The sequence below is a fragment of the Fusarium coffeatum genome (genome assembly GCF_003316985.1).
Source record: "Fusarium coffeatum strain FIESC_28 chromosome Unknown BRIP53273_contig_114, whole genome shotgun sequence".
In the NCBI taxonomy this organism is placed as follows: domain Eukaryota; kingdom Fungi; phylum Ascomycota; class Sordariomycetes; order Hypocreales; family Nectriaceae; genus Fusarium; species Fusarium coffeatum.
Genome location: NW_022157907.1, coordinates 19655 through 33652, shown reverse-complemented (window position 1 = coordinate 33652; position 13998 = coordinate 19655). Strand labels below are relative to the sequence as shown.

Below are 13998 nucleotides of genomic sequence, written 5' to 3'. Positions count from 1 at the left end.
TTCTTAACAGCTGGGAATCCACTCATTACTGTGGCCATGACACGGGACCTTACACTGATCTGACGTAGGAGTGCGTATCCCATTATGGAAAAATTTCCATAAAGAACATGACGGATTTATTGCCGAAATACATCACTGTAGATACTTGTTTCCTCATTAGTTAAGATGATCAAAGCTAAGGTGAAGGTCAATTATGTCATTGTGAAGATGGTTAAGCATCTTTCAACTTTGGGCGACTTGACGTTATTGCCATCTCACTAAGTTAGCCTCTCGACCATAGCTTCTAACAAGACAGCTATATAATGACAAGGCGTAGAGATTCTACTTCCAAAATCTAATTATTCTCAATCTAAACCAAGTGATATTCTCCACAACCATACTATACATTTGTCTATCAGCATACTCCAAGACTGCACCTCATTTAATCTATCATGCGTGTCTTCCTCATCCAAACGGCAAAAGGCCTCTTCTCATCTTCAGGCGGTTACAAGACCAACTATGCCCTCCTTCGCTATCTGTCTTCTGCGGGCCATCGTGTCCGTCAACTCTGCTACTCACATTGTGGAGAGATTGAGGCCTACTTGAAAGATAAAAAGAACAACGGGGACCATCTGAGAACCAGGATCCTTCACATGAGACCTGAAGACGGCAGGACCGGGGTTAACGTCAAGGTTCACAAGTTTTACATGGACGATGGTGTTGAAGTCGTGGCATTGGACAGCGAAGCGTTTGACGAGGCGTTTGGTGGTAAGATGTCGTTGCACAGTAAACTATCCAAAATGTCAGCTGAGTATATCGAGGTAAGTCAAACCTGAACCGTACTCGCTATCGAAACTAACCATTTGAAAGACTGGAACATGCTCGCCGCCGTTGCTGGAATTTATCTCGTTCCTCCACGATGAAATCAGACGCTTTCATCCTACGCACATAATCTCCAACGACGGTCTATCCATGCAGGTCAGTTTCGACCTTGATCTGGCCGATCTAAACATGTCCCGCATCGCAGTTGTCCACACCGCCGAGCAACTTCCTTTTGGTCCCTTCGCTTTTGGAATTCCAGGACAGTCGAGCACGGTAGGAGAAGTGGAACTTCTCCGACGCATGGATGGAGTCTGGAGTGTATCTCAAGTTATCAAGGACTACGCTCTTGAGCACGGACAACTGCAGTCGCGGTTTCTGGTGCATCACCCTTGGACGTATCTAGTCGGTGATAGCCACGAGATACCGAAGCATTTATCGAATTGGGACAAGCCATACATCGCCATGGTTAACCCGTGCCATATCAAGGGAGCCAGCATTTTTGTTGATCTTGCCAAAGCTTGTCCGCAGTATGACTTCCTCGCGTTTATGAGCTGGGGCGCCAGCGAGAAGGTAGTCAATCAGATCAAGGCCCAGCCAAACATAACGTAAGCAAATCCAGTACTTTCGGTGTCACCACTAACGAATAGCTCAGAACTCGCCCATCGTGTGTAGATGCAGAGGACCTCTGGCGCGACATCAAAATCCTCATAGTTCCCTCCCTCTGGTGCGAGGCCTGGGGAATGGTGGTAGTCGAAGCGCACCTTCGGGGCATACCTGTTGTCGCTTCAAACGCGGGAGCTGTGCCTGAGGCGATGCTTGGACTGGATTACATCATTCCCGTCAATGCCATCAGTGGCGAACATGACGAGACGGGGTGTTACATCATTCCTGAGCAAGACATACAACCTTGGGCTAGGGTGGTCACGAGACTTATGGAGGACAAGAGCGAGTATGAGAAGACGTCGTTGTATGTACGTAATGTTACTCAGCAGTGGTTGGAGAGTCGTGACATTACTGAGATAGAGAGATGGATGATGGGTATGGGTTTGAAGCTTGGTGCACGTGGAAACGGATTAATGTCTTTACGTTTGTAGTTAGATATTGTATATGTCTTTACGTTTGTATTTAGATATTGTATTATAACAGCTCTTTGCCTTTGTCATCTTTATCTCATCCAATTCGTACCGCGATGTTGATAATACCATCCTTGCCTAGCTGGATCAATCTCTTTGAGAGACTCAGTTAATGAAGTTGCCGTCAGTCGGGATAAGGTTTCCTCGACGAATTCACACTTTCGTCACTGAGAGTTTGCCGTCATCTTGACCTGGCAGTCCAATGAACTCGAGCCTATGAGCGACTTCTGATGATACAAGGTGAAGAACCATCTTACTCGTGTTGTCACCAGAATTATTCATGGACTGACTCTTTTACTCGAATACTGTGAAGGGTTCTGTCTTGTTACATCAAAGAACCGCATATAAACATGCAAAGTTGCGTAATAGCCATATCATACTCAATCTGCATTTCTTACTACCGAGATTGTACCGTTACTAAGAGGCCTTGCTATATGTACCTCCACGTCTAAGCATCCTTACCCACTACACCAATGAGAGCCTCCCAAGGAAGTAGCTTGATAGTTCCAGACCTCTCCTTCTCCAAAGATAAATTATCATAACTTCCCAAAGCCCACTCCTTCACACCTTGACCCTCGTCAAAAGTAAACGTCGTCTCCTCCTTGCTAAAGTTCACAATCGTGATGGAATGACACGTCTCGCTCACTCGCCTAAACGCAAAAACGTTGGGCTGCGTGATGTTCTCAATGACAAAGTCTCCGTAGACGAACAGATCGGTGTGCTTCTTGCGTAGCGCAATGGCCGCCTGCCAGAACCTGTAGGGAGATACGAGCATCGATCGCTTGTTCGCCTTGCCTGCGGATGTCTGGAGCTCTGCGTTGACTGTGGGATAGTCATCGTTGACGCGCATCCAGGGTTTGACTCCCGCTGGACAAAAGCCTCCGTTGGCTGTTGAGTTCCATTGCATTGGGGTCCTGGCATTGTCACGCGCTTTGAGGTTCAGATAATACTTTGCTTCTTTCATCTCAGGAGACCCTTGTTTGTATTTGGAGCAAACACTAGACACGTTAGTTCAGACTCTATCAAGACAAGGCCACCAAACTCACTTGTTCCAATACTTGACTGATTCAATGTCTTTGTACTCCTCCGGTCCCCAAGACAAGGGTACGTTTCGCATGCCCAGCTCTTCTCCCTGGTACAGATACAAGGTTCCAGGAAGACTTGTTTGCATGATAGACAGTAATTTGGTACCTGTCACGCGATGCTCATCCGAATCATCGCAGAAACGCGTGACGGAGCGAGGCTGGTCGTGATTCTCACAGAACAACGTGCTCCATCCATCCTTTGTCACGATTCTGCAAGATTTGGCCATGATGTCTCGCAGGTCAGAAACACACCACGACTTATTGCTGAAGCGACCCTTTTCAGGGACAATATCAAGACCAATCATCTCAAATGTGAATATCATGTTCACGACACCCTCTTCAGCTTCAACCATCTTAAGACGCTCGTTTTCGTCATCAAGGAACGGCATCTCACCAACTGTCAAAGTATCATAATGATCAAAGACCTCCGTCTTCATGTCTTGGAGATAATCTAGGAGATGGGTTCCATTGGCAAAGTGTTTCTCACCCGGCTGATACTTTCTGTCTGGGAAAACGATGTCTGCATCAGGGAAACTGGGATCCTTGGCAATGAGATTGATGACGTCCATTCGGAAACCAGAAACTCCCTTGTCGAGCCAGAAGCGCAGGATATCATGAACCTCGCTCCGGACGGCGGGGGTATCCCAGTTCAAGTCGGGCTGGAATGGACTAAAGAGGGAGAGGTAATACTCATCCGTCTGTTCATCGTATGTCCAGGCTGACTCGTATTCGTCAAAGAGACTGAACCAATTGTTTGGTGGTTGACGAACGCCATCGGCGTCGTACTTTGGCTTTCGCCAGTGGTACCAGTCTCTATGCTCACTATTCTTGGAAGAAGACGAGTCAATGAACCAGGGGTGCTGTCAGTGGTATTAGATCAGTCATGGAGAGGTTTGAGTTTCATACCTTGTGGGAAGTGTGATTAACAACCAAATCCATCACGAGCTTCATATCACGGTTTTTGAGCTCGGTAATCAAATTATCAACATCATCCATAGTACCGTACTGTTCATGGATATCGCGATAGTCCGACTAGTTCATATTAGCGGGCAAATCAAACACCATCCAAGTGCCAACATACGATGTCGTATCCCATATCTTCATTAGGGCTTTTATAGACTTGTGATGATAATTAGACTGTTGTTCTCTCTTGACAGATGGTGAACTTACTCGGTGAAAGCCAGAGGATGTCCACTATTTTATACAAGTCAGAATATGAGCGCAAGAGTATTGAAAACATTCTTACCGCCTAACTCTTTAAGATAGTCCAGTTTGGCAATGATACCATTGATGTTCCCAACTCCGTCTCCATCAGTATCCAAGAAAGAGGAAGGATAAATCTGCAGAGTCTCAGTAGGGATACTAATTAGAAAGCAGAAAGACTAACCTGATACACAATAGCCTCCTTCCACCATTTCTGCTCGCCCGACTTGTTGGAAACGTCAATCTTAGTCATTGTGTTGCTGTTGTATGTGTGGTTGTATGTGTTGTTGCATGTGTTGTTTTTTGTGCTGTAAAGTTTTCGATGTCGTGGTATCGAGACAAGGAAAGGACTACGTCTTACTGTAAACGTGCAAGGTCTAATATAAGACGAAAGACGGAATGATTTATAGAAGAAAGCCATCTTCAAAGGATAAGAAAAGCACGGATGGTCTACTTTGGGTGGTATTCAGGCGAGATAAATCATCGTAACGTTTATTGCGGTATTACGCATCCTTACAGCTACAGAGCGATAGCTGGAACAATGACATTGCATAAGGATTCATCTTACTGCGAGATGAGTTAATGTCAGGACAAACAGAGTAAATCTTATCATCGTCCTTTCGTGACGTTCGGGTAATAGTGACAGCATATACTGTAACGCCTTAATAGCATGTGACTGTCATAATAAAGAACATTATGATGGAGCTAAGTTGTCATATGAAATCAATTTCCGGTTTTGTGCGGAGAATGCTTAAATTCATCGTATGGGTGTCGATGTGATGATTGCATGACGAAACATGTCCGACTTTCCGGTAGGCGGGATCTACCGCTGCAACCTTCTATTATAGTAGGTAGATAAGTGTAGATACTTTAGAGAACGCTAAATTGCAGCATTTATCTTTATCAAAATTTTCAACGGTCAGTTTGCACGTCATACAACTTATACGTAGCCTGCGGTCTGTTTTGATATATATTATATCTTGTAAATTGGTCTTTTATCGCTACTAAACTATAAGCACAGTTGAAACTGGATCGATTTATCTTAAAATAAACAAAGTCAATTCAATTTAATCTCTGGTACTACGTTGTACAATAAGGCGCAGTGAAACAGGCAGTAGTATAGTAACTGCCTTGCCTACCATCACTTGACCGTGCGACCATGAGGTCCTTCACGAACAGCTCTACTCTCTGCTGTCACGGGAGGAAGAGCTTCCGCTCTATCAGCAGTTAATCCACCCTCTCGCCGACCAGTATAACCCCGCTGACCCTTCTCCGCCTCTGGCTTATCTGCAACTGTATCCCGTACCTTGTCAAAGACCGAGCGAGTAGTACTCGCGCCAACACCCTCTAGACCACTTCTTTCCTTCTTTCTCTTTCGCGGATGAACACCTCTGGCTTCACGGTTCTCTTGACCCTGCAGAGGTTTACCATGCAGCGAATCAATAGAGTTGTGGATGTCCTTTGACGTTGAACCAGGCATGGATAGGGCTGGAAAGTCTAAGTCTTCATCTTCGTAGGTGTTCTCCTCTATGTTGTAGCCGACGGTACGGGGCGTGAAGGAATCTTCGACTGGGGCGGTGCCAGGCGGGAAGGTCTGGGCGTGGAATTCTGGTTTAGCGGCGTTGCCTTGCTCGTTACCGGGTTTGTGCTGGAGACTGTTAGATCAACAGGATATCGAGGACATCAGTAAATACTTACCCAATTGTGCACTCCAGGCTCAGAGGGAACGATTCGGGCATGGAAGGGGCCTTGACCTTGAAGCGAATCGGGGTTCTTAGCAGCCATGATAATTGATTTGACGGTGTCTGATGTGAGTAAAGATAATGGCAGGATGTCACAGAAACGGATCAGTACAGTTTGAATGAATTCCCTCTAATATCTGTGGTTCATGTCAATAAATAGCTGGTAGCAGTGAGATGTTGCCGATGGATGACATCAATCAAGGCTCATTACTTCGTTTGCCCGTCTCACTGTACTTACATGACGTTCGTATTCCATCTTGGTGACAAACACTAAACGAGTAGCTTTACAGATGTGTGGCTTTGCCATTTACAGCATGTAGCGTCATATCAGCCACTGCATTCACAACATAGGTAAAAGATTCTCATTGGCAAGCTTGATAAAAGAAGACATCAATTACAGCTTGTCGCATTTGCGTACAATTAGTATCCCTTAGGTAGCTGCACAGCACATTCAGTATATCAGGTTAGTCCATTAGGAAGGTACTTATTTACCTATACTAACATACCGTAAAAATAGGCGCCTCACTAACCTCTTACTTCTTTACCACTAACAGGATTCTGCAAGAGTATAGTGCAGCTTAGATAGTGCAAGCCAACTAATGTTTTGCATTGATCAGTCCACGAACACACGGAATGTGCCCTGTGGCCACGTAAGAGATTGCTTATAGTAGTGCTACTGTTTACTTGAAACATCTAATCGGGGTCTGCCAGTGACACATCTGGTGATAAAATGCTCGCAATGCGTACTTAATAAAACAACACTTTTAATCACACAAACTGTCATCTACTTGAAACATCTTTACACTAAGAGCAGTATCAGATCACTGTTACAGTTAGCCTGTCTTGTTTGACTGCCGAAATCTAAGTAGGTTCGCCTCCTGATCTGTTTCTTATTATCAATAATTATCCACCATCTCGGTAGTTTCTAAAGTTAATCTCTCTGGGCCGGTAATAGTCGGGATTGTTACGGAAGAAGCCGATCACACTAACTAAGCTGCAACCAATACTAACACCGCCGTGACTCACTCGGACAAAAGGCTGCTGTGCCTGGTACGGAAGCTCTCCCTTCTTCCTTTCTTCCCTCCTGTATTTTAAGAATAATACAGCAGAACAGAATTCAAGACAGGTGTCTGCTCATTCTGTGTCTTGCTATAAAGTCATATTGATAATTCAAAGCATCTTTGAACTCTTTGTTAATGTACGCGAGGCCAAGCAAAGACATAAATAATACTTGCCGCAACCTGCCGCAACTCGCCTCAATTTGCCGCAACCTCATACAGATGGCGTTTTCAAATTTTCACTTTTGAAGCCCTGTGACTCGTCCTTTCACGAGACTTTGCGAGCTAACCTCTGAGTTTTCCACACTTTACCAGCTAATTTCGCCAATTAGTACCACTACCAGGAAGGATCACTTTAGTCCGTTTTACAGCGGACTGTGAGTGGAGTTCCCGCTACCTGCAGTGACTTTCAACCACTAAAAGAATACCAGTACAGTAGCTAGCGTCTCTTCTGTCATCTGTCACTTATTGCCACAGCCAAGCCGGAGATACTCATTTAAGTAGGTCGGTGTCGGATATGAATATTCCCGACTAAACCCGGATAGTACCCACCCTCACTTCGGCAATACAAGTTTAAGCCAGGTTCTAGAACATGGTGTCGGGTCAAAGGGTCCGAATCGCTATCGACATGTTTATACCGGGTATTTAAATCTGAGATCCCCCGTTTTGCTTTTTTCCCGTAAAACACAACATGATTGCGAATAAGGAGACTATCAAGTCCGCCTGGACCTCTGATGAAGGATCCATGGCCATGAAGACTTCTCAATCTTTTTGGCCCAAGGTAATCCAAGATATAATCGACGATGTTTCCAGCACCTGCAAAAGCCTATCTCCTTCCCCTGCCCTTGACGAGTTACAGTCCATACAGGGCAACCTTGAGTCCCTACAAACTGAGATTATCAACGACGTTGAACTACTGTAAGAACCATTACCATTTCCGTTTCTTGGCCTATACTGACTGATTTTCAGCCCCCTTGACGATGATGGCTCTTCTGACATCGGGGCCTACAACGGGCAACTCAACAATCTGGGTAGAGTAACTTGGCTTAATTGTCCCTGGCTGTATGGAGAATGCTACATGTACAGGTAATCTTATCGTCCTTTGTTGCAAGGAACTGTGCTGATTTATCCAGACGTGTCCAGCTTATGTTTTCCATGTCAACGTCATGGAAAGGCTACGATGTCTTTAAGAGGCAAAAACACTCTTTCCTAGTCAAATCACAGTCATCCATCGAACACCTCGCTATCAAATACATTCCAATCCTCGCAAATCCAAATAAGTTTCTTAAGTTATTAGACGACAACAAAGCTATGACAGTGTTTCTCGACGTGGTCAACCTGGCCTTATGGGGAAATGCTACCGACTCCTCGCTTATCGCCGATCTCAACTCCACAGAGATTCAAGCTCTACATGGACAACCAGCAATAGACAAAATGAAGGAAATCATCGTCGACAACGACGCTTTAGAGGCATGGGAATATTTACGAAATGCCCGAGAGACCAAACCGGCACGTCATATCGACATGGTCCTTGATAACGCCGGATTCGAATTATTCACAGACCTGATTTTCGCGGCGTATCTCATCGAATCAGACCTCGCTACTGACATTACTCTGCACGCCAAGCCCTTTCCATGGTTTGCCACCGATGTGACACCGAGGGATCTAGAATTCGTCCTCGATTATCTACAGTCCAATGGCGTTGCCTTTCTAGCATCTCTTATCAAGAAATACCTCGACAATGGTGTAATGCGCATCGAGTCAGACCCCTTTTGGACAACAGCTTCCTCTTTCCATGAGATGAGGGATCAAGCGCCGAAGCTATTTCAGCGTTTGCAGGATAGTCATTTGACGATATGGAAGGGAGACTTGAACTATCGAAAATTAATTAAAGACGGTCTATGGCCGTACACCACACCTTTCAAGAGTGCACTGGGCTGTCTTGGTCAAGGGAGTCAGGTCAAGGTTCTCGCTTTAAGCATGAACAGGTCTGATACTTGTGTGGGAATAGATAGTGAGGAGAAGGTTGAGGTTCTTGATGCGATAGCACCTGGAAATTCATGGGTTCGGGATGGAACATATGCTGTGGTGTCGTTCAGCAATGGTCTTTAATTCTAGAAGATTATCTTATACCACTATTTATTCAATTTACATCTTACCCTTTTACTTAATTGCTCAGCAAGGCACATTATATTTGTAGGTTACAAAAGATGCCAATTAAACGTATCATCCACGTTAGCAGATACGTACTAGATATCTTATCTTGTTTTTATCTGCTTTCGAGTCTATAGTTACGTTCTTTACAAGATACCTACTCTAAATATCGATCTGAAATTCGGCTACAAGGACTAACATAGTGCAGCCACCGGGCAATAGAGTACAGCTAATGCTTTACAAAACTGGCTGGCTGCAGTAATATCTCATGTGATAGGTTCCTCCAGCTGGGTCTTGCGCGCATTGTCGATCAGAGGAAAGTGGCCTGATTTTAAGTTACTATCCTCCGAGCGTCTTACTCGGTGTAGCTTCTGATACTACGTTGTCTGACTCTATTGTCGATCATAGGTCACCCCTTGCCTCGATTTGGTTGTACAGTTTACGTATACATACTTGAAGGATTGTTCTCGCATCGGCGTGGCGTTTTGCACACGTCAAAGTTGTTTTGCGCGTGTGAGCAATAAATGTCGTATCTCCGGTGTACGCCACCAGCAACTCTGTGGTTCGCCTATTCATGTGCAAAGCTGTACCCCTGCGGATTTAGTTGTTATTGGTTGGTATTGATTGGAAAGAGTGGAAAGAACTACTCGTCATACTCTCTCGTCATACTCTCTCGTCATACTCTCTCGTCATACTCTCTCGTCATACTCCCTCGTCAAACTTTCTCGTCATACTCTAGATTCCGTAGGGTTACATACTCTACGGCAGATGCAGTCCCGCCCTGTTATGTTAAAGTTAATTACGCTACTAACTACTTTCGGAAGCTCCGTAGCGGAGTATCGGACTCCGTTGAAATAGTCACCACAGCTAGAAATCACTATTCCCACCCCTGAAAATAATTAGCTAAGTCTATATATCAAATACAATTCAACTAATACTTCTTTTCTTCGAGTCATTCAATCTCATCGTTTCAGCTATATAGTTTAGTAGATCCCTAGTATTAATGTTAGTACCAAACCGCCCTGTGTAACTGAAACTGTAGCACTAATCCACTAATCGAGGTGCTGTTTCCTCGAAACTGCGCCGGGTATAGCACTGGCCACATATCTGCCGTGCATTGGAGTTTTGTTGCTTTGTTGCGAACGCGACGACAATACGCTTTGTACCTGTCCTGCGTGGAGAACTTCTTTACAATTCGTGTGAGATGTGCGTGAACTTGGTGGAGTTTACGTGGTGATTAAAACTTTGTGAAGGAAGCTATGGCTGTCCGTGGAATTGACTGTTAAGCATGGGCCATTTCCGGAAAAAAACAATACCTTACCAGCGCGCATCATGAAGCCTCGGGGCTTTGGACGCGACAATAAGTGAGTTTCTGTCCCTTTTGCGTGTACAGCTCGTGTAGTCCGTGTAAGCTAAGTGAAATTTACGTGGTAATTGAAAACTGGTGGAACCATTGTAGAAGAAGCCATCGCGGTTTGTAGATATACTGGACATGCATGGGCCTTTTCCGGAATGAACGACCCACGCTGCCTTGGAAGTATCCTAGGAATGTGAAGTTCCTGTAGTCAATTGACCCCGTCGTTTCAGATTACATGAATTGTATAATAACTGCACAGCTGCTAGGTGAAGCTATTCCCCGAGGCTGTACTTGTTAAGTGCGTCTAACAATTCGAACACACCACCCAGAAACCTTAGACTATTGATTCTAATAGTAAGATTCATTTAAGATAGAGACTATTATAAGAACAGAGTATTTACAAGATATTGGAATCAGCCAGGATATACCTGATAAACTGACTCCCCAAACCTTCACAATTCCCCTTTCCCATCTCTAAAAACCTCATCGTACCACCTCTCCTTCGCCTCATCCTCATCATATTTACTCTTACAAACATCCGTAAACTCATGTCTCTCCCAGGTCGCCGTCCCATTGCTATCAACTGCAAACGTCTGCGGCTTCTTCATGGGCTTTTTGGTCCTCGACTCCCAGTATATCAACCGTTCACCCTTGACGATAATTTCAAGTAGGGACGAAGCTTTAACTTCTTTGAGTTGGTTCTCGAGTAGTTCGCGCAGGTAGGGAAAGTACCAGATCTTATCCCACCAGAGGTATCGTCGTTTCTTGGCGCCGTCTTTGTGAGCGTTGTGATGGACCACTACGGGGATTGCTTTCGAGTAAAAATCTGCGTAGAGAGGCATTTCGCCCCAGTCTTCCACAATATCCAAATCGCGGGCTGAAATATCGGAGAGGGGGTTTTTGGACTTGGAGATATCGTCTGGAACTCCTTGGAGACGAGGCGATATTTTGAGAGACTTGGACTTTTCAGCGATGGCTGTTTTATCGTTGAGGGTGATAATTTCTCCGTCCTGTTCTTCGAATACCGTGGGGATGAAAAGTTGCTGAGTATAGTCCAAGCCGACGTGGTACTCGAATTCCTTGTGAAGGTCCTTGAAGTCCCTGTCTTGAGTAACGCCGGTATGTGCGCGAAGCGATCGTCTCCAAATCTCCTGCTCGGCAAAGATTTCTCCGAAAACTCCCTGGTCGCTGTAAAGATCCTTGCCATTGATGAGACCGCGCTGCATACGCTCCTGTACACGACGGAAGTATCGACGCATATCACCCACTGGACCAATCATGCTACCGCTGTTGAGAAACTTGGGTCGAACTTCATGGAACTTGTTTGGGTCGCGGTCTGTCTTGGGGCCGTATAGATCTTTGCGGACGGGACTCTCAGGAAGTTCATCACAGTGAAGAACCGATCCTGAGGATGAAGGAGGGAAGCATTTCTTTTGTGCGGAGACGATGATTGTTTGTTCGAAAGGAAGATCACCACGGCCTTTCCATTCAGCTGCAAGACGACGATTCGCTTGTGTATTCGCTTCGTGATATCTCTTGAGCAGAACATCAGGAGGAAGCTGAAACCAACAGTCATAAGAATCAGTCAAGACAACGATATCATTCTCCTCGAGTCTGTTCTCCTTGGGTGTGTCAGACTTGGTAGCGAGGTCAAGATACTCCAGGGTTCCGGTGATTTTCGCAAGGTGAGAACCGCCCTTCCATCCTTTCGACGGATCAAATTTCTTGCCCCAGTTGACAATTACAGGACTAGGATAGCCCAGAGCGATAGCGCTGGTGACGACTTTGCAGAGATCGTGGGCAGGGTTATTGGCGGGAAGAACGATTGCTAGACGACGGTCCTTGGCGACGAGATGGTTCATAACTGGTTTGGTGCTACCAGCAACTACATCGCCATTTAAAAAGAACGAGCGTCCCTAAACAGTCAGTAACTCGTAATAAGTAGAAGATGGAGATGTTACCTTTAGTGAAGTGAAACATAATAATCCGGGAACGAGAAGGATGACCGCAATGAGAATTGTCATGGTTCGGACAGGCAGCCGAAGTAGTTTCTTGGCAAACATGCCCCAGCACCGCGATGACCCGGGGGACTTTTCTAGGCTCTCCGGGTCGGAACTCGGGGATGATGGTTCTAGGCGTTTGTACTGCCAAGAAGGCATGATTCTGCGGAGGTAGTCCATGGCGAATACAGAGATGGATGAGCGTCAGATCAAACAAAGCTGAATGGACATGTGCACGCGACAGCTTTCTTATGTTTACTCTCTCCTACTCCATACAACTCCTTGTGGCTCATCCTTGATCATAATTCTTGGCCTCATGCTATCCTCTTGGCTCGTCTTGGCTCTACAAACCTGCTTGCCACCGTACAGACCTGACTCGGCAAAGCAAAGCATCTTGGCATATGCACCAATATCCCAAGGCTCAACCACATGGAAACCGCGTACAATAAAAACTCGAAATAGCAATCGTCGATCACTTCCTCAGTGGAGAAAAGCCAAGGAAATAGCCAGGAGACTACTCGAATGCCCCCGACGGTCCGGTCCAATGGGGGAGAGGCGGTGCCATAATCCCGTCTTGGCCTTGCCGAACCACCCGACCGGAAGATTTGGTGCGCCAGAAAGACAACTTTAGGGTTAGTTAGTTGGGGATCAGACTGGAACTAATGGATATACTGGGGGATCAGACTTTGAGCTAACGGTATTTCGTGGATCAGGTACTGGCAGAGTCGGTCTTGGCCACGCAGTGATGCAGATGAAAGGCCAAGTTTAGTGTCTTGGATCAAAATCTTGACATCATAATGGCCTTTTTCATTACCCCATAAATAAAATAACGGCATCATTATAAGTTCTCCATAAAGTAACTACCGACTAATTTTCACGCTTGTTAGACTACTCTTGCATTCGGTCGCCGACTCGCATCAGGCGTGTATGCCTCGTTGTCAATATTACACGTCCCCCATTTTCTCCACCAACGTCGTCCATATGACATTCCCTTTCTATACGTCCACTGGTTATTAGGCGCCTTGCGAACCTTTGGTCTTCCATGCATGCCTGTAAATGTCAGTGGTTGGTCATGATACAAAGAGAAGGCGCTTACATCTCCCCTTGTTCTTTTTAAGTCGGGTCGTAAACTTGCGACAATCAGAACAATATTTTCTGTCTCCCATCCATCCCCGTAACCTCGTAAACAAAGGACAAGAAATACAAAGACAATGTTTCTTGCAGTAAGGCACATTACACGAAGGATGATCATCAGAGTAATAAGTACACCAGTAGCAAACACGTCCGGAAACAAGTGAATGTTGTTTCCGTCTGTGGTGCCATGCGTTGTAATGCAAATCTTTACCACGGACGCCCTCGCAATTGGACCGACATTTCGGACATCCATGGGGAACATCAGCCGTTGAGCCAAGCTGATCCACCCATTCGAGTTTCGGTTTGGAGGTGATGAGTGGTGTGGAGAGGA

At 45.6% G+C, this 13998-nt stretch overlaps 5 protein-coding genes across 5 annotated transcripts; 2 read left to right on the top strand and 3 right to left on the bottom strand.

Annotated features, from left to right (window-relative positions):
• Positions 1–431: 431 nt before the first annotated feature.
• FIESC28_05341 (uncharacterized protein) lies at positions 432–1895 on the top strand (the record flags this gene model as incomplete). The annotated part of the gene is made up of 3 exons (XM_031159488.1): positions 432–800; positions 850–1406; positions 1454–1895. The coding sequence occupies 3 exons, from the start codon at positions 432–434 to the stop codon at positions 1893–1895; spliced, it is 1368 nt and encodes a 455-aa protein (XP_031016371.1).
• A 487-nt stretch (positions 1896–2382) lies between these two features.
• On the bottom strand, positions 2383–4475 carry FIESC28_05340 (uncharacterized protein; the record flags this gene model as incomplete). Its single annotated transcript, XM_031159487.1, has 7 exons — positions 2383–2932; positions 2981–3879; positions 3926–4051; positions 4101–4138; positions 4190–4213; positions 4266–4359; positions 4407–4475. The coding sequence occupies 7 exons, from the start codon at positions 4473–4475 to the stop codon at positions 2383–2385; spliced, it is 1800 nt and encodes a 599-aa protein (XP_031016370.1).
• Positions 4476–5363: 888 nt separating this feature from the next.
• Positions 5364–6007, bottom strand: FIESC28_05339 (uncharacterized protein; the record flags this gene model as incomplete). The annotated part of the gene is made up of 2 exons (XM_031159486.1): positions 5364–5870; positions 5921–6007. 2 exons carry the CDS (start codon positions 6005–6007, stop codon positions 5364–5366), a joined length of 594 nt encoding a protein of 197 aa, XP_031016369.1.
• Positions 6008–7713: 1706 nt separating this feature from the next.
• On the top strand, positions 7714–9134 carry FIESC28_05338 (uncharacterized protein; the record flags this gene model as incomplete). The annotated part of the gene is made up of 3 exons (XM_031159485.1): positions 7714–7940; positions 7992–8108; positions 8156–9134. 3 exons carry the CDS (start codon positions 7714–7716, stop codon positions 9132–9134), a joined length of 1323 nt encoding a protein of 440 aa, XP_031016368.1.
• A 1851-nt stretch (positions 9135–10985) lies between these two features.
• FIESC28_05337 (uncharacterized protein) lies at positions 10986–12713 on the bottom strand (the record flags this gene model as incomplete). Its single annotated transcript, XM_031159484.1, has 2 exons — positions 10986–12449; positions 12495–12713. 2 exons carry the CDS (start codon positions 12711–12713, stop codon positions 10986–10988), a joined length of 1683 nt encoding a protein of 560 aa, XP_031016367.1.
• Between the last annotated feature and the right edge of the window lie 1285 nt (positions 12714–13998).